At 50.6% G+C, this 20,380-nt stretch overlaps 1 protein-coding gene across 1 annotated transcript in view; it reads left to right on the top strand.

The window, feature by feature from the left end:
- The window catches only part of MYO15B (myosin XVB), a 36,653-nt gene that overhangs the window by 12,739 nt on the left and 3,534 nt on the right, over positions 1-20,380 (top strand). The window contains exons 21-54 of the mRNA XM_054083644.1: positions 1,002-1,059; positions 2,014-2,144; positions 2,252-2,347; positions 4,112-4,347; positions 4,430-4,608; positions 5,383-5,455; positions 5,991-6,197; positions 6,304-6,383; positions 6,580-6,677; positions 6,845-6,932; positions 8,312-8,422; positions 8,597-8,691; positions 9,234-9,482; positions 9,942-10,038; positions 10,372-10,515; positions 10,804-10,993; positions 11,123-11,213; positions 11,749-11,980; positions 12,835-12,950; positions 13,464-13,523; positions 13,749-13,824; positions 14,867-14,985; positions 15,391-15,509; positions 15,940-16,081; positions 16,230-16,341; positions 16,604-16,764; positions 17,039-17,151; positions 17,265-17,325; positions 17,472-17,544; positions 17,925-18,001; positions 18,369-18,445; positions 18,985-19,115; positions 19,631-19,725; positions 20,000-20,077. Coding sequence (XP_053939619.1) covers positions 1,002-1,059; positions 2,014-2,144; positions 2,252-2,347; positions 4,112-4,347; positions 4,430-4,608; positions 5,383-5,455; positions 5,991-6,197; positions 6,304-6,383; positions 6,580-6,677; positions 6,845-6,932; positions 8,312-8,422; positions 8,597-8,691; positions 9,234-9,482; positions 9,942-10,038; positions 10,372-10,515; positions 10,804-10,993; positions 11,123-11,213; positions 11,749-11,980; positions 12,835-12,950; positions 13,464-13,523; positions 13,749-13,824; positions 14,867-14,985; positions 15,391-15,509; positions 15,940-16,081; positions 16,230-16,341; positions 16,604-16,764; positions 17,039-17,151; positions 17,265-17,325; positions 17,472-17,544; positions 17,925-18,001; positions 18,369-18,445; positions 18,985-19,115; positions 19,631-19,725; positions 20,000-20,077 — 4,065 coding nt within the window. The remainder of the gene's footprint in view (positions 1-1,001; positions 1,060-2,013; positions 2,145-2,251; positions 2,348-4,111; positions 4,348-4,429; positions 4,609-5,382; positions 5,456-5,990; positions 6,198-6,303; positions 6,384-6,579; positions 6,678-6,844; positions 6,933-8,311; positions 8,423-8,596; positions 8,692-9,233; positions 9,483-9,941; positions 10,039-10,371; positions 10,516-10,803; positions 10,994-11,122; positions 11,214-11,748; positions 11,981-12,834; positions 12,951-13,463; positions 13,524-13,748; positions 13,825-14,866; positions 14,986-15,390; positions 15,510-15,939; positions 16,082-16,229; positions 16,342-16,603; positions 16,765-17,038; positions 17,152-17,264; positions 17,326-17,471; positions 17,545-17,924; positions 18,002-18,368; positions 18,446-18,984; positions 19,116-19,630; positions 19,726-19,999; positions 20,078-20,380) is intronic.

Below are 20,380 nucleotides of genomic sequence, written 5' to 3'. Positions count from 1 at the left end.
CCCACAGTTTGGCACAGATTTGTTGGTAACAGCAACAGGAGTGCTTAGCACTAGGGGTCTTGCAGTACTGCCACTTCTTCATTCTTTCATAATCCACTTCCGGACTACACCATTGAAAAGCTGGATTTAAAGTCAAGAATCTTATCATGAGCAAAAACAAACTGATCACAGAAGCTGTGAATTATCTCTAAGCATTGCAGAGAGTTTATGTGGAGAGAAATGTCAGGATAGCATGCTGGTGAGTGGAGGCTCTGCCTATGCTGGTCTAAACCCAAAAGCTCAGGCTTTGTGCCTTTGTCTTGGTTGCGTAGTGTCTTACTCTGAGTAGTCCTGTTTGAAATACCCTGCCCTGCTATTACATGCAGACATTGATGCTGATACATTGCTTTGCCTTGGCCCATTTACTTCGTGCTTCGCACAAGGTCTTGCATCACACAAGGTGCAAAGCAGTGAAAAATCAAGGCTTACTGAGCAGATTCTCATCTGAATTACCCAGGTACAGATCTGAACTTCCTTAGGAATCTCCAAAATAGTGGTATGCATCAAAGACCAGAGCCAGGTCTCTATTTATGCCGTGGCATTCCTGGGTACTGGAAAACAGAAATTAAAATGGCAGGAAAAGGAGCAGGAGGAAACGGCCCTTCCCCTCCAACCGCAGCCTCTTCTGTACAACATGCCAGACTTACTAGTAACGAGAGATGAGTCAAAGAAATTCGCCTTCCCTGTCACTTGCCCCTGGGACAGCTAACTTTTTAGGAATCACTCATCTTTCCCTCACCTTGCTGACCCGTGCCAGACACCTGTTTTAATGTGATGTTTCCCTAGTGGTGATGCTTCCCAACATGGTGCAGGCAGAAATCACTGGTTCTGCTCAGATGCTCAGTCCTTGTTCTGGCTGGCGCTCCAAGGGCAGCTTTCCTGGTCTCAGTGGAAGGGCTCGGGGTTCACACGTTTTTTCACTGCTGGTGCCCCACTGACTGGCTCGCTCATTCTCTCGGCAGGACGTGGGGCTGCTGGAGATCCCTGCGGAGCTTGCTGCCCTCCTGCAGTTAGCAGAAGGTGAGAAACAGAGAAATACCCCCTCTTTCCTTCTCCCTCCTGCCCTGCTTTACCTCACTGTGTACTTCCTTGTTTTCTGGCAGTTTGGGTAGGTACCTGTACCTCCTGTCTGTCACCCGGGTGCTGTTTGATTTATTATTATTGCAGTGTAAACATGATAAAGGCAAATCGTGTCATGTGTATTGTTTCCCAACACAATGGGGCAGAAAAGCAGTTTGAGCCAGTGGGCAGAACACTAGATTAAAATCTAGTATCTTTGTTACCTTTTCAGCTCTCCTTTTGATACGTTTGAGGACAGTGAGGGAGCAAAACGTTTTGGTCAAAGCTGTGTGACAGCAAACTGTGTAATGACTCCAAGTCTCTTGCAGAGCTGGGTAGCTGGAGTCTGAGAACTTAAGCTCGTTTCTTATTTCTACTCAAAAATCCTTTAGGAAGTTGAAGGTGAAGAGGTCAAAGCTACAAGTTTGGCCCTTTCAAAGAAATATCTCTGGGTTTTCATTGAAAATTACTTTGGAGACAAAGGAAGGCACAGAAGCTGTGCTGCACTGAGGAATCTCTTCTCTTAGGAAGGTGTTTGCTCCTGTATTACCCGTGACAAATTCCTCACCCAATACCTCATCTTGAAGGCCTCTCATTCACATGCTGACTGAACCGTTGTCAGCAGTATCCCTGTACAGCATCAGCATTTCAAGTGAAACTCCAGGGCTGACCACCTTCTGGGTGGTACCCAGGGATAAAAGTCTGAAAGACCAGCACTGTAGCAGCTCCATCCTGGAGTTATTGCTGTCTCAAGGAAGTGTGGATGTGCCTGCTTGGAGGTTCAGTTCAGACTGGGCATCCCTGGAGCCAAGGGACTGGTACAGATGCTCAGGCAAGGTCAGATCCATGCTGGCCGTGTGTTGCGCTGGCATTCGATGTGTTCTCGCTACAGCACAAGATATCTTTCTCTTGCAGGTCAGTACCATGCACAGGCCAACCAGATCACTGAGGCATTGCCTCCAGAAGTCAAGGTCAAAGACGACCTCTCCCTCCCACCCACCATCAACAGCCATCCTTTCTCTTCCTTCATTAAGTCACACTTCCAGGTCGGAACTCTTTTATATCTATTCATTGCTTCCCCACTGGGGAGACATATTGGTTCTAGTAATGCCAGGAACAAGCTCTACATTGCTGTCCTTTTGTTTCTCTCTAGAAGGCAGATTTCCCTGCCCCTGGACAGCCTCTGCAGCAACCCTTAACGAGGCTGGATGCTGAACACCAGGAGAGTGCACTTGAGGTCAACAAACTGGTAGGACACATCTTTCTTGACTAGGGCCCTGTTCAAGAAAAGGTGGACATCAGACAATATTTGATGCTTTTATCTGACAAGACGCTGGTGGTGGCTACTGTTCCTACCATACCTGGTGTGTTAGGAGAGCAGAGTTGATCGCTCCTTCTAGGCACTGGAGCAACCCAGGGGAGATTGCATGTGGCCCCTTAGGGCTGCTGTGTTCTTGGTGAGGCGTAAACCAGCCACAGACTGATGGGATCAAAAGTTAATTGCCTGGTGGTTTGATCTCAGAATTCGGCAGGACATACAGGAGTTAGGCTGCTATGACTTAGGTCCCAGTATTCCAGTATAATACAGTAGCCATTGCAGAATAAGAGAGATCTGTCTGCTCAAGCACTTATTCTTATCTGTCAGTCATAAAAAAGTTTGTCACCCAGATCTTTTCCATGATGTGGTTTATAGCATGCACACTGGCTGTGGCTCAGGCAGAGCCGCGTCAGCGCAGCAGGGGACAGGGAGCTGCTGGGGAAAGGCAGGGACTTTGTCATCAAGAAAACTACACCTGGAACCACTCCCTAATCCATGGTGTTTGCCTGAGGGGGATGGGGTTATCCCACCTCTCCGGATGTGAAACATGCATTTCTTCTTAAAAATGGTGACTCTGAAAATAGAATGATGATTCATATAATTTCTAAGTGAATCTGGTAATCCTTTTGGGAATTACATGGGATTAAAATAAGCCAATTAGGAAAGATAATATCTAAAACCTGTCTCTTGTTTCATCCTAATGATCCCAAATGTAGAAGAGAATAAATGTCAATGAAATCTTGTGAACAGGATTGTGTTTAAGCAGGCTATTATTTTTTCCTGAAGAGCAAAGATAATTTTTCTCCATTCCATTGCTAGTAACAAAAAAGATCTATTCCTTTGGCAAAGGGTGCAATGCATAGGGATTTACTACAAATAATTCCATGAGCACTAAACTGTCACCATCTCCTGCTTTTCTTGGTGAAACTCTGACGCGCTTACCACCCATAACCATTTCAAGAAGCTGTGTTCTCTGAGAGGAAAAGAGGCCATCCCTCATAAATATCCTTTCAAAACTGTCCATGGCACATCTAGAAAAATCTTAAACTAATGATATATTGAACAGCAGAGTCTGAAAGAAATTATCCTGTACGTAAGGATGAGAAACACAAATTACAAAAGCATCTGAGATGCTGATATGCAGAGCCAAGAAGCTGAATCATTGCTGATGTGCGGTGGTTGAGAGACCACGTCCCATCGTACTTGGTATAATATTAACTACACCAAAGTGTTTTTCATATTCACTTGTTAGGCAGCATTTCCTCCTCTCTGGCCTCTGAGCTTTCCACGAAGATCAGCTAAGCCTCAATTTCTTTTATGTATCTTCCAGCCAGGCAGCCTTGCAGGCTCAGACACGGTAACAAAGAGCCATGGTAACTTTGTGTAGATGAGCTCTGCCCAAAGAAGGGGAAGTATTTTGTGCAAGAACAAATTCTGAGCGAGTGGCAAAACTAACAGCAGCTTGAAATTGTCCTGATGGTTAGTCAGGGTCCTACCTCTAGGAACACTGCCTCCCAGATTAGCCAGAATTTAGGTGGGCACAAAACCTGAGAGCAGATTCTGATCTCGATGTTGGCTACTCTGCTTGTGCTCATGAACACCTTGGTGTCTACAGCCAAGGCTGTCACCTCACAACGGTTTGGGACAGAGGGTTACAGCTGAAGTGCTCTCTTTCTTTCCCCTGGATGCTTCTAGATTTTGCGGTTCATTGGTGACAAGAGTCTCCAGGGCTGGCAAGAGGTTCTTCTGGGCAACTACATTGCTGGAAGAGGCTTGAACAATGTGGCTCTTCGCAATGAAATCTTCAGTCAGGTGGTTACCCAGGCGTGGAAGAATCCCGACATGGAACACAGCCAGCGAGCATGGGTCCTGATGACAACTTTGCTGAGCTGCTTTGCCCCTTCACCATCCCTGGAGAAGCCACTGCTGAAGTGAGGAGAAAAGATTTTCCTACACTTTCATTAAGGCTAAAGCAGGTGAGCAGGGTGCTAAAGGCTGCTGCTTCTTCCCTAGATTTGTGTCAGACCATGGCACGGAGGGCTACAACGCTGTTTGCCAGCGCAAGATCTTGACAGCAGCACAGCACACAGAGACAGACTCCACGTTCTCTCGGGCCTACCCTCCCACTCAGCTGGAGTGGACTGCAAACCAGAGGAGAGGGAAGATGGTGCTGGATGTTCATACCTTTAATGGTAACTCATGCTTCTCCCTTTCACTCTCTTCTAGTCTGTAAGGACTTCTCCAGTTCAGAAATTGGCATTCAGAAAATACTTCAGCTTAGCAAAAAGGGGTCAGAACACTGACGGCTTCTGGCTGGTACAGCCATGGGGAATACTAGCGTCTGAATCCAGACCCCAAAACACCTGAAGGCTGAGCCTGCTACTCAGGCTAAGGGATGAGATTCACCTGAGTTTGGGCCCTTGTTGACAAAGGGCTGTTGTGGTTGCGTCTCTCTATGGGTCTGGTTTTCCTCTTGTCCCTTATTGCACAGCCCAGGCAGCAGCAACTGCTGCCTGTGTTACTGGGACTTTCTGCCTTTCTCCCTTCTCAAAAACTGGCTTATGCTGCCTCTCGAGTGCTCAGAAGCCCGGTGAAATGGATGCAGAGCATCCCTGCTCTAACTCCTTGTGGGTAGAGTGGTGGCCCAAGTGAACCATTCCAGATAGGAATGGTTGGACTCGATGATCCAAGAGGTCTTTTCCAACCTGGTGATTCTATGATTCTACGAACCAAGACTCTGAGGAGGTTCAGCTGTCAGGTTGGAAATGGCAATCTACGCCACCAAACAGTTATTTTGGATATGAATGCATTCATGTGGAGTCCTTCATCTGCTTTCAGTCCATTCCCCCCTTCCCCTCAGGACTGTGTACGACTCCCCAGCTGCGCTCTCCGTGTCCGCTGCAGAGCTCAGGTATCGTGGTGGGTCCTGCGGGGGGCTGTGTGTACTGACTTTCTTTTCTTGCTAGAGGAGAAGTTCTCTGCTGAGGTGGAGTCCTGGATGACTGGGGAGCAGTATGCAGCCTGGCTCCTGAGTGCAAGGTACTGCTGGAGGGTGGGAGAAGATCTGGGTATATGGAAGAGGCTGGCATTAGTTTGAAGGTTCAGACTGGCTGGGGCTGCAGGCTAGAGTTTGTATGTCTGAGTGTGAAATTACCCACTCTGGCTTGTGCTCTGTCCTTTACCCACCTGATCCAGTGGAATGCATCCCTGCACATGGCAGAGGGCTGGAATTGCATGATCATTGAAGTCCCTATCAACCCAAACCGTTCTATGATTCTAGAGTTCTATCTATGTGCATAAACTGTGGGTGTCTACAGGAACAGAGGAATCACTGGTGTGATCTGTCAGAGCAGCTTAGGGGAAGAGTGGCAAAAAAACCCAAAACAAAACAAATCTTAAGGGATTCTACTTTTTTCCTGACCCTGGGCACACAATTGTTGATTTACACCCTAAATCATAAGGACTTAAGCCAGGATAGACGAGGCAAGAGGCAACTGAATGCAATGCTTTTCTTTCTCTCCTTTCCCCTGCCTTTCCTGGACACCTCTTCTCTCCTCCCTTTCCCTGTTACCAGGGGCTGCGATAAGAAGTCCCGAGGGTGGTCTATCTCCATGTTTACTGGCAACACATGGCAGGACCTGCTGGGCTGTGACTTTGTGCTAGACCTCATTGGAGAGATGGAGGAAACCAGCAACCTCAACATCCTTTCCGAGTCCTCAACTGAGTACCCCATCGCTTCTGAAAGGGACAGAACCTTTCCCCAGAGCTCTGACCTAGACTCGTGAGTCACCTCATGTTCCTGCCCCACCACTTGTAACCCTGCCACCCAGTGGCTCGTCTTTCTCTCAGAACTCCTGCTATCTTCATCACATTTTCCTCTTCAACAGAATCCCTCCTGCTCCAGGCATCCAGGCGCCTGCCTTCCCACCACCTAGCCTCCCTCCAGAGTTCAGCAGTCTCCATCCAGGTCAGCTCTTTCCCAGGACTGTTGATGGCACTGGGGAGAGCCAGGTGGGACCCAGCTAGGGAATCAGAGCAGAGGGGGAGGCAGGTGATTACAGAGCAAGGGAGGGCTCCACTGCACAACATGAGTGTCTAACAGCGACTTGAGACAGGAGAGTGTTCCTTCCCTGCCTTGTCACAAGGCTTCTCTCTGCTCTTAGATCAGAGATTCGGAGATGACCTGAGGACCCCTGTAGGCCTGGATCACTATGTGGATGATCTCTTCAGCACTGTGCTGCACCAAGGCTCCAGAGTGCCAGTAAGTCCCCAGATTTTCCCTCTTTCTCTGTGCAGCTCTGCTCTCCTTGTGACTCCCTCAAGCCTCTGCCCACTCACTCTGCCTCTGCTCAGCTGTGCCTTTGGATGGCTTCCCTCTGGGAAATCTGGCTCTTTAAGCTCAGACAACTCTGTTTTTTGTTGATGCAGGATATGGAGAACAGAGAGAGTCTGACTGGACGCATGAAAGGAGGTGGGAAGATTGGACCGACACAGAGAGGAATCTTTCCTTCTACAGGTCTGTAAGGAGATGGGGACCGCTGGGAACACATGTGGGGCTGCATATGCTTCAGTGAGCACAAGTCAGGGAGTCTCTTGCTAATTACTGCATGGGCTCAACCGATTCATGAAGAACACTGGTCTTTAAGCCGTCAGAAGCTATATTCCCCAGGGAGAACATCTGGGAGACAGATGCTTTGGGGAAGGTGCTAGGTAAGGGTGCCACCTTTGTTCTGCTTTTAATTTCTCTCTTGAGTTGGTCTCAGGGTTAAGGCAAACAGGTACATTGCTTCTGAGCCAGGCTGCCTCTCTACTGGGACCATACTCATAAGTGTTGTATTCACCTTCTGTTCACCTTGTGCTTTTGCCAAATAGTTGCTACCTTCTCAAAGGAGGGTTTTGATATTTCTTATTGCTTCCTTATAGACTACCCCACCATCTCTAGCTATTCCTTGGGTCAGTAAGTGTGAATCCTCTAGAGGTTCTGGTTTGTGGTTTTGGTTTCTTTACTTTTCCTCCTTTCTGTAGAGCTAAGACTCAGCTACTCCCAGTCAGGTGGAGTCAAACAGCAGTATATTAATGGCATTGAGAAATCTACATGTGTAGGAACATACCCAGCTGGTTTTGAAAGGTGGGGAATGCCCTGTTCAGATCATTACTGGGACTGGGACTATTTTTGGCCATTTTCCAGGCCCTGGGGCATGACAAGCCCCATTACAGATCACTGGCTTGAGGCCAGTTTGTCACTTGCTTACATCGATGAGGGATGTGATGATCTCTCCATGGTCTATTCTCACTGGCTAGGACTTCACGATTCAGTGCTAACTCACTCCTAGCTGAGCCTGATCTCCTGCCCCCTTGCTTTTCTGGCTTTGTGCACAGTGGGATTTCTCTTTTGTAGCCTCCTGTGGGATTTGAGTGCTGGGAGCAGAAGAATTCCTTTCTCCCCACAGATCCTTCACATGATTCACAGTGTCCCCCAGGCCAGGGCTCATTGTTCATTCACCCTTGCTGCACAGAGACCAATATGGATCTGGCAGTCCCAGAAATCTTTTCTCAGCCCTCAGGAGACACCCTTCTCTGTAATCATACATAGGCAGGTGGTGTTAATACACTTGGTCACGAAGGATGCTGGTGTCTTGAGCTACACTGCAGGCATAGGGTCTGGATCCTGAATTCAAGCAGGTCACACATTTCTTTTAGGTTTCCTTTTTCCACCTGAGTTTTGCTGTGTCCTGCTGTGTGTGAAGAGATAAACCATTCACATATCCCTGTGGTGGGTGCATGTGGAGAAAGCCAGCATGACCCAGCCCGTATGCTGTGTTCCATGGGGACTTATCAGGGCTCTCTGATCTGCGATTCCCCAAAACCACTGTGCCTGTGGCTGTTTGCCTCTAGGCTTCCCTGGAGTGAATCAAGCCCCACTTTACCAGCCCATGCCTTCGATGGCGGGGATGCCAGGGGCCATGCCTTTGATGCCAGCGGCTGGTGGGATTGCGCCCATACCAGGTAAAAACGCAGCATACCTGTAACTGTGCAGGGTGGAGGATGGCAGGGTAGGTGTTGTAACAGAGCCCACGCATTCGGCTCTCAGTGCACGGTGAGTGCTCGGCTCTGGGCTGATTCTCAGGCACCGCAGGGAATGACTGCCTGCGGATGCCTGCAGCCATATGTGTCTTCCAGCCATGGTTATGCCCCAGCCGGTGGTTCCTGCTGTGGATCCCAATCAGTTGGCAGCGCAGCAACAAGCCTTCATCAACCAGCAAGCCATGCTCATGGTGAGTGGTAGGGGTCAGAGCTGGGGAAGAGCTGGTGCGTGTCCTTTAGACAGGTGAGTGGGGCTCCCTAACTCTCTGGTCATGTGCTGGGGGTTACATGTGTGATGTAGGGATTATTTAAGATTGAAAAACTGGGAACCACATTTTACTATCTTATGTACATGGGGACGCTGAGGCATCGTAGGCGGGTGAGTAGCAGGGACAAGAGCAGGCCCCAGGAATCTGCAGCTGTAATTCCCATGTGGTTTTAAGCTTGAATTGCTACAGGTGGAAAACCGCAATATTCTATGTTCTGTACAAAGTCATGTGAGCACATGGAGGCCTCAGGCCACCTCACCGGCAGCTGAATCTTTGGGGTGTTGTTAGCAGCTTGGCCAGGCGGGAGCAGGTTCCCTGTGCGTGTCTTGTCCATTACACTGCAACATTTACAATGGACTGTGTAGATGTCCTGTGATTGCCAGTGAAAGAACGGGACAGTCTGACCAATGGCTGGTGCATTTCTGTAGCCTGGAGCTCATGTACATTGCAATTCCTTCTTCCAGGCCCAGCAGATGACCCTCCAAGCCATAAGCATCTCCCAGCAGCAACAGCAACAGCAGCAGAAACGGCAGCAGCCTCTTGAGAACTCAGGGCCAAGAGTCTCAAGTCCACCACAAGCCCAAGCCTCAGCTCTAGCCCCAGCCACTTTGCCAAAACCCAAGAAACCTCTCAGCAGCCAGAATGCTGCACCACCAAAAGCTCCAGAGCTGCCAGATAAGGCAGAAGCACTGGAACAACAACGAACAACAATGGTGAATTTGGTTTGGATTTCATGATTTCTGTTGCTCTGCTTCCCTAGCAGTATGGCAGTGGTTTGGCAGTGAGAAGAGTAGAGTGTTGTGCTTATGTATGATATTGAGGCCTTTCAAACTCTACTTGCTGAGTCTTTAAGACACAGTATCGTGTCTTGGTAACATTAGCTCTGTGGAGGTTCGACTGCAGTGTTGGCCAACTCATTCCCAGCTAATCTGAATTTTACCATATGAAAATCCATCACTCTGAATTGTTTCTCTTCTAGCAAGCTGTCTTTGACCACTAACATAGTCCTCCTTCTTTGGACTTGCTTGGGTCAGAGACTGATCTCTTGGGATGCTCCTAGATGAGGAGAAATTCTAGCTCAGAACTTGGCGAGGAAGGATCATCTCTGAACTTAAGGGCACTGTGGTATCTGCTGCCTAGTGCTAACTGACCACGTTGTGGACTGCTTGCAGGCTTATGACTACATGACAGACCAGTTCTCCAGCAGTGAAGATGATGACTGTCCTCGGGAAACTTTCCAGCAGAAGAGAGAATATTTTCAGAAGATGGGTGAGCATCTACCACTTTGGGAATTTCACTCATCATAACCTGCAGCCCCGCTGGCACAATGAGGTGTTCGTGTCTGGAGCCCAGCTAATACCTGCAGGAGCTGCTTGTGCTGTGTGTAGCAGGAGTTTGGGGTGCCTGCTCAGCGGGTTGCAGTTTGGGTTGTGAGACCTTGTGTCACCATTTTTCTAGGATTCTTTGGGTTTGTGTCTGCCACAGCCTCCTTTGGCTCTGGAAAGTACAGACTTCTGCTGACTGGTGCAAGGGTGGAACCATGCCATGAGTGCTAGGTTTTGGCTGTGGGTTTAACTGGCTCAGGTCTCCCTTTCTATGCAGGAGAGCAACAGATCCGAGTGAAGAAAGTGAGACCTTCCAAAACCTGGACCCCTCCAGCAAATCCCCAGCCAAAGCAGGAGGAGGAGAAAAAAGAGGAGAGGAAGAAGAGGGAAGAAAAGAAGCCCAGGCCTGGAGCAGTGGCAGGTAAGATGATGTGCAGTGAAGACTAGGCAGGCTGACAAGCAGGAACTTTCCAGGAGCATTGTGCCAGGATAAAGTCAGAGGGGGAAATGATCCGACTCCTCTGGGAGTTTGCATCTTGCCAGCAGAGGAGAGAAAGGTCTGAGCTTTCAGAAGTGGGATCCCAAAGCGAGGCAGTGGAAGGCCACGGCCAGTCAGCCTAGTGGGGAAGGACAGGGAGATTGAAATGAGAGAAAGAGGTTTCTCCTGTGTCTTTGCTGGTCTGTTTGTTAAAGCTGTCACCCCAAATAGCTCCTGCATCCTCTTTGCCACCTCCTGAGCCAAAGCCAAAAAAGCAGACACCGAAAGCAAAGATGGAGCCACCTGCAGTGAAGCCATCAGGCTCTGAGTTGCGGCCTGAACCCAGCCGGGAGATCCACAACATCATCAAAATGTACCAGAGCAGGCCAGTCCCCGAGCCTCTGCCCATTGAGCCTGTCAGGTGAGAGTGGGGTCACCCAGATGGGCAGTATGGAGACAAGTGGAACTCTGTCCCAGCACTGCCACAAGGCTCCCTTGTGGGCACAACCACTCTGCAGCCCCCGTCACCATGTTCTCCATTGCCTTTCAGGAGATTATCCAAGCCATTTATAAAGAAAAGTGACCCCAAAAATGAGGCTCTGGCTAAGCTGGGAATGATGAACCTCCCACCTTCCAAATCAGTGAGTTCTTTGCTCTTCCATCACCTAAAAGGTCAGCAGTGAGGGCCTGCATATCATCTCCAACAGCCTGGGAGCTACTTGGCATTGCAGTAGCAGCCAGATGATTTCTAGTTGGGTTATGAGATGGCTCATGCCATGGTGCCGCCCATCCTAGACTGGGTTCCAGTCTGCAAAGTCAGTTGAGTTCCTGGACATAAGGGTCTGGAGCAGCGCATTCTGTTGTGTTGTGTTTAAGGCTGACGTGGAAGCAAGCAACTCATGTTCCCCACATTTGGGTACAAGGTCTTGGCCCATTAACATCTTTTTTTCCCCTTCCCAAACGGAGGTTTCAATCTCAAATACTTCATTCTCTACACCTGAGTTTGCTTGATCTTCATCTGTTTGCACAATGGTTTAAAGGCCCTCGTATCCCTGTTCACACAGATTTTGCTTCTAGAGTTGAGCTGTTGCCCTACGGATGATTTACAACAGCAGCCTCAGGCCAGAGCACGTAATGCAGAGAATGACTGGGTCAAATGGTTTTGCTGTCTTGCAGCCAGTCCCCCTGCCACAAGAGAAGAGAACACCTCCACCTCCCAAACCCAAGCCCAAGCCAGGCCCAGCTTCCAGCTCTATCAAGGAGAAGCAGTTGCCTCTCCTGTCCATCTTCAGCCAGGGGAGCACCCCACCAGATTCCCAGACCCCTCCTTCTCCTCCTCCTGCTTCCCCACCATTGCCTTCGCCTGTCCTGCCTGGGAACCAGGGCTGGCAGGAATACACAGAGAAAGGTGAGTGCTGACCTCACCCAGGTGGGATTTGGTAGTGGGGTTGAAGGCAGAGGGGATGGAGTTGGAACCGCCCTGGTGGCCCCAGATGGGCAGGGTGAAATCAGAGACTCATGGTTCAGGTCTGGCACAGCACTCAGCATAGCACTTCCCAGCTCTGACTCTTCCCTTTCCTCCCAGTGCAGTGCAGCATGTCAAGCACAAATGGTAAAGGAAGGGCTGGGTGTCTCTGACACATACAGCTAAAAACAGAAAGGACCTTTGGGCTACAGCAAGGCCCAGACTGCAATACATCTTATTGCCTGCCTGGAGTGTAATTACTTTATGAAAGCTGAGGTTCAATGGATGGACTTTAGACCAGGGAGGAATGGGAAGCCAGGTGTTTTACCTTCTAGCGCCTCTGGAGGGTCCTTAGAGACTGCCCGGGAATGAAGGTATGTTTCTCAGAGGGAGAACAAGAGCAGAGGAGACCTTGGACTCTGGCCACATAAGGAGTGCCTGGATACTGCCCACCTGCAAACCAGTGTAGCTACTGCCTGTCAGTAGGAATTCGGAAGCACAGGGATAGTGTTTTGCCTGGGATGCTGTGTGCTGCCTGTTTCTGGAGTGTTTCTCCAATAAGCACTGAACTTTGTGGCTGATACAGCAACTATAAATGCTAACAGAAATGCTGGTACTCTCACGACTGCTCCGTGTGTGCGTTCACATTAGCTGATCACTAGCTTTCAAGAAGGTTCCTGACAGTAACTAGCCAGGCACAGAGAGTAGCACCCTTTCTCTTGCTAGATTTTTGGCAGGTGTGGGGGGGACCCTGCAGGCAGCAAAGCCCAACTTCACTGCTCTTTCTCCTCGTGCAGCCTCTACCATAACGGTAGCAGAAGATGAGAACATCAAGACCCAGCTGTACAAGCTCACTGCCAGCGTCAGCTTTTCCTACGTCAACCCTACCTGGAAAATCTTCCTGCGCAAAGAGGTACAGCTTATTAGCCAAGGGCGGGCTCTGGTGGGAGGAACTGGTCCCACATTTGGTTTTCCACACAGTGTGATATAAAAGGACAAAGACAGTTCTGGTAGGAGCTCACATGAGACAGGAGTCAGAGGCCAGGGATCTCCTCACAGAGGATCGGGGTCCCATGCTAGTGTCTCAGTTTCCCTGCCTGTCCTTTCCTTCCTCTGTAAAGCACTGAGCAATCTACAAATAGATCTAAATTTGTTGTTACCTGGTGCTTTCCTATTAAAACAGTCCAAATGCTTTTGAAATCAGGTACTGGAGAGTGCACTGAACTAACTGGCATTCATCCCATGCTCTCACCACTTTTGCTCCTCTGCTTCTGGTCCTTCTGCTTACATTCACAGTGCCTCTTCCTTGCCCATCCTTGCATGCGGACTCACTCCATATGCATTACAAAACATCGCTGAGGAGCGATTTCTACAACATCCGTAAACATCTGTAACACTTACTATCGTTTCCATCCTCCCCTTGCAGGTGTTTTACCCCAAAGAAAATTTCAGTCACCCTTATTGCCTGAACTTGCTGTGTGAACAGGTACGTGCTGGGGTGGGACTCTGGGGCTGTTGTCTCTGGGTGGGGACAAAGCACTCCACAGCCGCATAAGCTGCCTTCACTTTCGCACTCCACTGGTGTTCATCTCTTCTCCAGGTCGATGCAGCCAAGCTCCTCTCTAAGACTCAGTCTGTTTAACAGCCCCAAATGCTCCGGCACACTCAGAGTGGCCTTTTCCATGGCAGCCTCTGTTTGCTTCCTCTGCAGATTATGCGTGACACCTTCTCTGATTCCTGCCTTCGGATCTCCAGGGAGGAGAAGCGCAAGATGAAAGACCTGCTGAGTAACTAACAGCCCCATCATCCCTTCCTCGCTGTGCCCCTCCCAGCCTTTGTTTTGAAACAAGAAACTGGCCCCAAGCATTTCCAGGCGGGACTTAGAGTGGAGGAGAAAGCACATTTCTGCAGCAAGAAAGCACATTTGTGTGTGCAGTGCAGTGTGGGAATGTTTGCTTATTCCAAATGGCCAGAAAATTGCCCTGAAATTTCTTTGAGCCAGAAAAACTTACTACTGTGTTTACTGAATAGTCTCAAAATCCACCTGCCTTTTTGACAGGACCTTCAGGGAACAGGGGAGACAAACTAGCAGGTTTCTGGTGTGTGGCCTCCTTTCACCTCTGCATGTCATTTGCTGTGCTGTGATCACTGAGGGCTGTCATGGTTTAAACTCAGCCAGCACCTAAGCACCACACAATGTCCTGCTCTCTCCCTTCCCCTGGTGGGATACGGGAGAGAATTGGAAGGGTTAAACTGAGGCAGCTTGTCGGCTGAGATAAGAACATTTTAGTAATTGAATTAAAGCAAAATAAAATAATAAGACGAAATATTTTTAAATTGCAATGAAAAGGAAAAGAACAAAAAGAGAGAAAAATAAAACCTAAGGCAGACAAGTGATGTAAATGGAAACCAATTGCTTACCAACCCACCGATGCCCAGCCTGTCCCCAAGCAGCAGCACCCCCCCAGCCAAGTCCCTCAGTCCATATGCTGAGCATGATGTCCTATGGCCTGTGATGTCCCTTTGGGCAGTTGGGATCCACTGTCCTGGCTGTTTCCCCTCCCAGCACCCCAGTCTTCCTGCTGGCAGGGCATGAGAACCTGGAAAGTCCTGGACTCAGTGTAAGCACTGCTCAGCAACAACTAAAATGTCAATATATTATCAACATTATTCTCATACTAAATCCAAAACACAACACTATCCCAGCTCCAAGGATGAAAATCAACTCTATCCCAACTGAAACCAGGACAGGGGGATTGCTGGGAATGAGCAGAGATGCTTGGCCATCTTTGCCTTACTGAGAAAGTATCCACTTTGTACCCCTGCCAGTGGAGTTCCGGGTTGGCAATGATGCCCAGTCTATCCAGGAGGATGGGATAAAGAAGAGGATTGTACTCGCTGCCCGGGATAACTGGGCTAACTACTTCTCCCGCCTTTTCCCAGTTCATGTGAGTCTTCACCTCAGCAGGCCCTGGGCTCCCTTTAGCTGCATGGCTCTAGTTCACCCAGGATCTCCTGTCCTGGCTGTCTCTCCCACATCACTCCTCTCTGCCTTTCTCCTTGCTTGCCTGTCTGCATCGCTCTGCTGCCCTGAGCTCCCTTTCCACACGGGCTGCCTGCCTGGCCACCTCACTTGAGCCCTTGTCCCTATATTCTCCCATTTGCCTCTCTGCCTCCTCAGAGTCCTGCTCCTCTGTCTTCCTTCACTTGTTCTCTCCATTTTCTAAGCTTCTGTGAAAATGCTGCTGAGTTTGACCTCCTTCGTGGTACATGTGGTAGCATCTTCTTCCCCTGCTGTGTTCTGTCCAGGTGGGTTGGAGCCCCTGATGATCTCTGCTGCACTTCCCTCACAGGGTGAAAATGGAAGTGATGTCCAGATCCTGGGTGTTTCTCACCGGGGAATGCGGTTGCTGAAGGTGGTGAAAGCAGCAGGCTATAATCCTGAGCACCTGAAGATTCTTCGCAGCTACAGGTGAGCAAAAGGACACTGGTTGCTGCGGATGATAATTTGCCACTTGCAGGACGTCCTCAGCGTGTAGGAGGCAGCCTGAACGGGTGCACTGAAAACGGTCTGGTTGTGCTCTGCTCTCTAGGTCCCTACGCCCATTGGGACTCACTAACCCTCTTTCCAATGAGTCTGGCCTTTCTCTTTCCTTCCTACTTTGTGCCTTGCCTACAATAATTGACTCAGCTACACGCACACCATCTTCAGACTGGGATGGGGAAACCCATGGACAGGCCATGGTTCTATCCCTGTTGTAAGACAGCGCTGGTGAAAGGCAATGTCTGGAGTGTGCTGAGGCTTACCTCCATTCTCAGTCCTTGGAATGAGCTCCCAGGCCCATGATCCTACATCCTCAGTTCTGGCACAAGGAGCCTGAGCATGCTGGCTGTGTTCTTAGCTTTGCAGATGTGCTGTCAGTGGAACTGAAGGGCAGCAATGCCTTGGAGTTCTCTCTGAAGACAGAGCAGCTCTTCTTGCACTCTCCAAAGGCTTCCTGCATCAAGGCCATGGTGGAACTCTTCATCCAGGAGCTGAGGCAGGTGAGGAAGCAGCTGTAGTGCAATAGGGAATGAAGGTGGTTTCCCATGCGGACCTGACAGAGTCTGTGGGATGACATGGTCTGAGTCCCTCACATCCCAGGGACGAGATTTGATCTCCTCATTTTTTTTCTCATTGCTTTTTCTCCAGGATACCAACTATGTCGTTGCTCTGCGCAGCTACATCGCAGATGACAAGAGCCTTCTCAGCTTCCAGAAGGGGGACCTCATTGAGTTACTGCCCATGCAGGGTGTGGAGCCAGGTGAGGGAGTTTGTTGAGACAGGCAGGAAAGGTAGAGACTGGGTTCAAGGGCTGTCGGGACCTGTGGTGCCCAGAAGCTCTGTGTGCTGCTGGAAAGCAAACCAGGGCAGAGTGTGAGGGGCTGGCGTGGTCAGCCTTCAGTGCTGCCACTCTCTGACCAGAAAGCCTGTTCAGTCTGATGCTTTCCTTTGCCAGCAGGATGCCTGCTTGTTTCTCTTGGTAGCTGCCATGGTTCCTGACCCTTTCTCCCCTGTTCCTGCAGGCTGGCAGTTTGGCTCCACTGGAGGCCGCTGTGGAATTTTCCCCACCAGCCTGGTGCAGTTGGCTGCAGCTCCTGATTACCTCAGCACCAGCATGGATAGGCGTGGAAGACTGCGGAAGAGCACAAAAGCTTCCCCAGAGAGCAGGAACACCAGCAGGGAGGTTTGTTGTCCTTGAGGAACTGCTAGGGGAGATGGCTGAGTTCTGTAGGAGCTGCTAGAGTGGGTCTATGGCCCTGGAAGTGTCTGACCTCAAGAGCTAGAGGGAAGAAGATGGGTGCTTAATCCTTGTAGATGGAGACACTCCAATACTGTCATAGTGGGAGTTGGAGGCACCGCATGGGGTTGAGCCCCTCCCGTATCTGGCCATGAAGGAGAATACACACTGCAGCTCCTCAACTGACTTTTCAGGGTGAGTTTTGTGCTTGTTCCTGCAGAGTTCTGCTCCCAGCCTGACATCAGAGCCTGACAGCATCATGTTAGTCCCTGCTGGTGATCATTATACCATGATGGACTTTGCCACAGCCTACTTCCGAGGGGCTCAGTTTGTGTGAGTAGGCTGTGGTCCTTCCCAAACAGGCATCCCAGGACCAGTGTTCCCTGACCCACCCTAAGCCGTTACTGGGGATCCTTCTTAGCTTGCATGTTCTCTCCTTTCTGCAGGCAGGGGCTGAAGGGGGTGGCTGCTGACAAGAGTGTGGCTGACCTTGTCCAGCACACCAAGGTGAGCCCAGGTTCTCGCCATGGCTGCAGCAGAGCCCCAGTGCTGTCATTGCCTCTGGCTTTGTCCCCATATGGCAAAAGCACAGAAAGCAGGTCCTGGGATGCAGTCTCTCTCTCCCAGCTTACCCTTGTGCTCTGGCCCTGCAGGTCCCCATCCAGGAGTCTTTGCTCCATTACTCTGACAGTGAGCTGAACGAGCTTGCTATAAAGAACTTCAAGAGTAAGTACCTTTCTGGGACACAACACCGCAGAAGCTGGAGTGGGGAGAACGGGATGGCCTTGGTGGTCACACACAGGCAGCCTGGGGCCCAGAGCAAGGATGAAAACTCTGAGAGGAGGGGCCCCTCTTGAGGCACTGCTGCAGTTAACAACCACCCACATCCTTGCTGAAAGTGCCCAGCAAAATCCACTTCGCCTCAAGTGCAAAGTATCCAAGAACACCCACTGTCTGGGCTGATGCCCCAGCCAACGCGCACAGTTGGTGCAAGCCTCAGAACATCTCATGGAGCAGAAGAGCTTCCAGGACATTTTCTGGGCTCTTGCCTTCCCCGTGGCAGGATCACCTCTGCCGATACCTAAATGCTAGCCTTCACTTTGCAGCTGTGATGCGATTCATGGGAGATCAACCAAAACTCAAGAACCAGACTGAGGTTGAATGCATCTATGAAATCCTTCAGGTTTGTGACCTTTTCCTCAGAAAGCTGCTGTAACAGCACTGGGAATGCAGACCCAAGACCTTGCGTGGAAGGGAGAGAGCAGAAACTACCATAATAAGAGAAGGACCTGAAAGAGAGAGACAGATTAAAAAAAAATATAGAGGGGAGGGTTTGTATGTAAATGGTTTCCCTGGACATCGCTGTCTGGATGAGAGCACAACCTGCCTCTCCTTTGGGCTCAGATAGTGCTAGAGATCAGGGGCTGCAAAGCCCAAGCTTTAGACCATGTTGAAGAGCTCTGGAGCTAGGGGAGGAATGGCAGACAGTTGACCTGGGGCCTCTCTGATGATCTCATCCCCCTCTGATCTTGCCTTCTCTCTGAATGCAGCTGTGCAAGGAGAAGGAGAGTTTGCATGACGAGGTCTACTGCCAGGTCATCAAACAGGTCACCCACAACCCTCACCAGTGAGTACCAGCACTGCCAGCACTGTGAGTGTGCAGCTGGAGAGGAACAACAGCCTGGCTGCACAGGGAGCAGGGCCAGGGCTGCCCCTGGGGCTGGACTGGTCCCACCTGGAGCCTTTGCTGAGCACTCGGGAAACGCAGGCGTCATAGGTTTGGCTGCTCTCCTGCAATGGATGGTTGTCCTCAGGCTGCTGATCTACCTGGGCACTGAGAGCAGTCCTGGCTGCTCCCAGTAGTGGTGCTGCTCAGAGTCCTGACTCCCTCTTCCCAGTCCTGGTACAACTGTTAGGACTGTCTTGACACCACACTGACCGGCAATATGGCAGCAGAGTGGCCTTGACTGACCCTGCTCTTTGTTTGCTGTTGGAATAACTGAGTCTGTCCCTTCCTCAGCATAAGAAACCTCTGACCAAGGGCCACCACTTCATTTCCTGCTACCTGCCATGCACGGGTGTTCAGAAGGGCAGAGGCTCACTTTGAACTGCTTGGAGCAGGAATTGTCTTGTTCCAAGGTGCCCATGGTTCTTTCTGTCCTGCAGTGAGAGCGCGCTGCATGGGTGGTTGCTTCTACACCTGCTAACTGGGTACTTCCTCCCCTCTAACATCCTGATGCCCTATGCCACCAAGTTCCTGCAGCTCGCCGGCACCGATCCATCCAGCAACCACCATGGTATGACTGTTTCTGTGTCCTGTAAAACAAACAGCTGTCCACCTTTTTACTAAGGCCCAGTGGTCAAGGAAACTGAGGGAATTGAGCATGCAGGCGAGAGTCTGCTTTGTGTCTCCAGTTGTTCCATTTGCTGAGGTCATTGCCTACTGCCTCTGTACCCAGGCAAGGTGGAATTGTGTCTCTGAGGGTGGCTCCGCCCTGTGTCTTGGGTCCAGTTTGACAGCTAGACCTGGGGGAAAGGCAAGCTGTGGGCTTCCAGGGTTGGGCTCCTACCAGAGAGAGGGTTCTAGCGCTCCCATCCCGTCATTCCTCCGTGCTCCTCTGTCCCTGGGCACTGGCTGGTGACAGCGATCATGATGAGGATGTATCCTGGAAGAGTGGGAGATAAGAGCTAATCCTCTCCTAGCAGTGGCCCTGGGTTAAATTGAGCACAGCCAGGATGACTCAACACCACAGGAGACAACGCCAAGGCCTCTGCTTGGCTCAGCTCATCAAGCTTTTCCCTTTTCCTGCAGATACAGCTAAGATCTGTCAGAGCAACTTGCGGAAAAATTTCTTGTATGGGGGCCGTCGCCACCTGCCCTTCCCTGTGGAGATGGAGGCGCTGCTGGTATTGAGCAGTGGGAGTGCTGGGAAGAGAGGGAGGGCAGAGCCTTGCAAGGAGGTGCCATGCATGGGGTGGCCTGGGCAGTCAGTATTCCGAGAGAGGAAATGGGACACTTGTCTGTAAGGGGACTGTGACTTTTGGCGCCATAGAGGAGGCAGGGGAGAGGCAGGTGCCATGGTCAAGTGGTGGAACGGGGAGATGCAGAGGAAGGAAGAGGAAGAATTGTGGGGCTGATGGGATGCTGCTTGTCTTGCTGCCTAAATGTTGCCCTTTGCAGAAGGGGCGCGGTGCCCGCCGGCTAGTGGTGCTGCTGCCTGGAGACATAGAATACCTGACCAGGATCCAGACGTTCACTGTGAGTTCTTTGCCTCGAATTTCACCATTGACTTGGACTCTGGGCCTCACCAGGAACTCCCTTAAGCAGCAAAACCTGGCGCCTGGCCTATGCTCCCCACAGTGCCGTGACTGTTTTCTGCTTACTTCCTAAGAATCCCTGTAGCAGGGTGTCCCTGTAGGGCCTGTGAAACCCTGGGACCCCTCACCCAGCCTGTGCTTCGTGCCATGGCCAGAGCCGTGCCACCGCCCTCTGCCCAGCCCGCTCCCTCTGGCTGCTCGGGGCTGCTTTGGGCTTGCCAGGCCACACAGCTCATTTGCTGCT

Source organism: Cuculus canorus, chromosome 18, assembly GCF_017976375.1.
Source record: "Cuculus canorus isolate bCucCan1 chromosome 18, bCucCan1.pri, whole genome shotgun sequence".
Taxonomy (NCBI): domain Eukaryota; kingdom Metazoa; phylum Chordata; class Aves; order Cuculiformes; family Cuculidae; genus Cuculus; species Cuculus canorus.
Note: the sequence above shows the minus strand (reverse complement) of the source record. Positions and strands in the feature narration are given on the sequence as shown.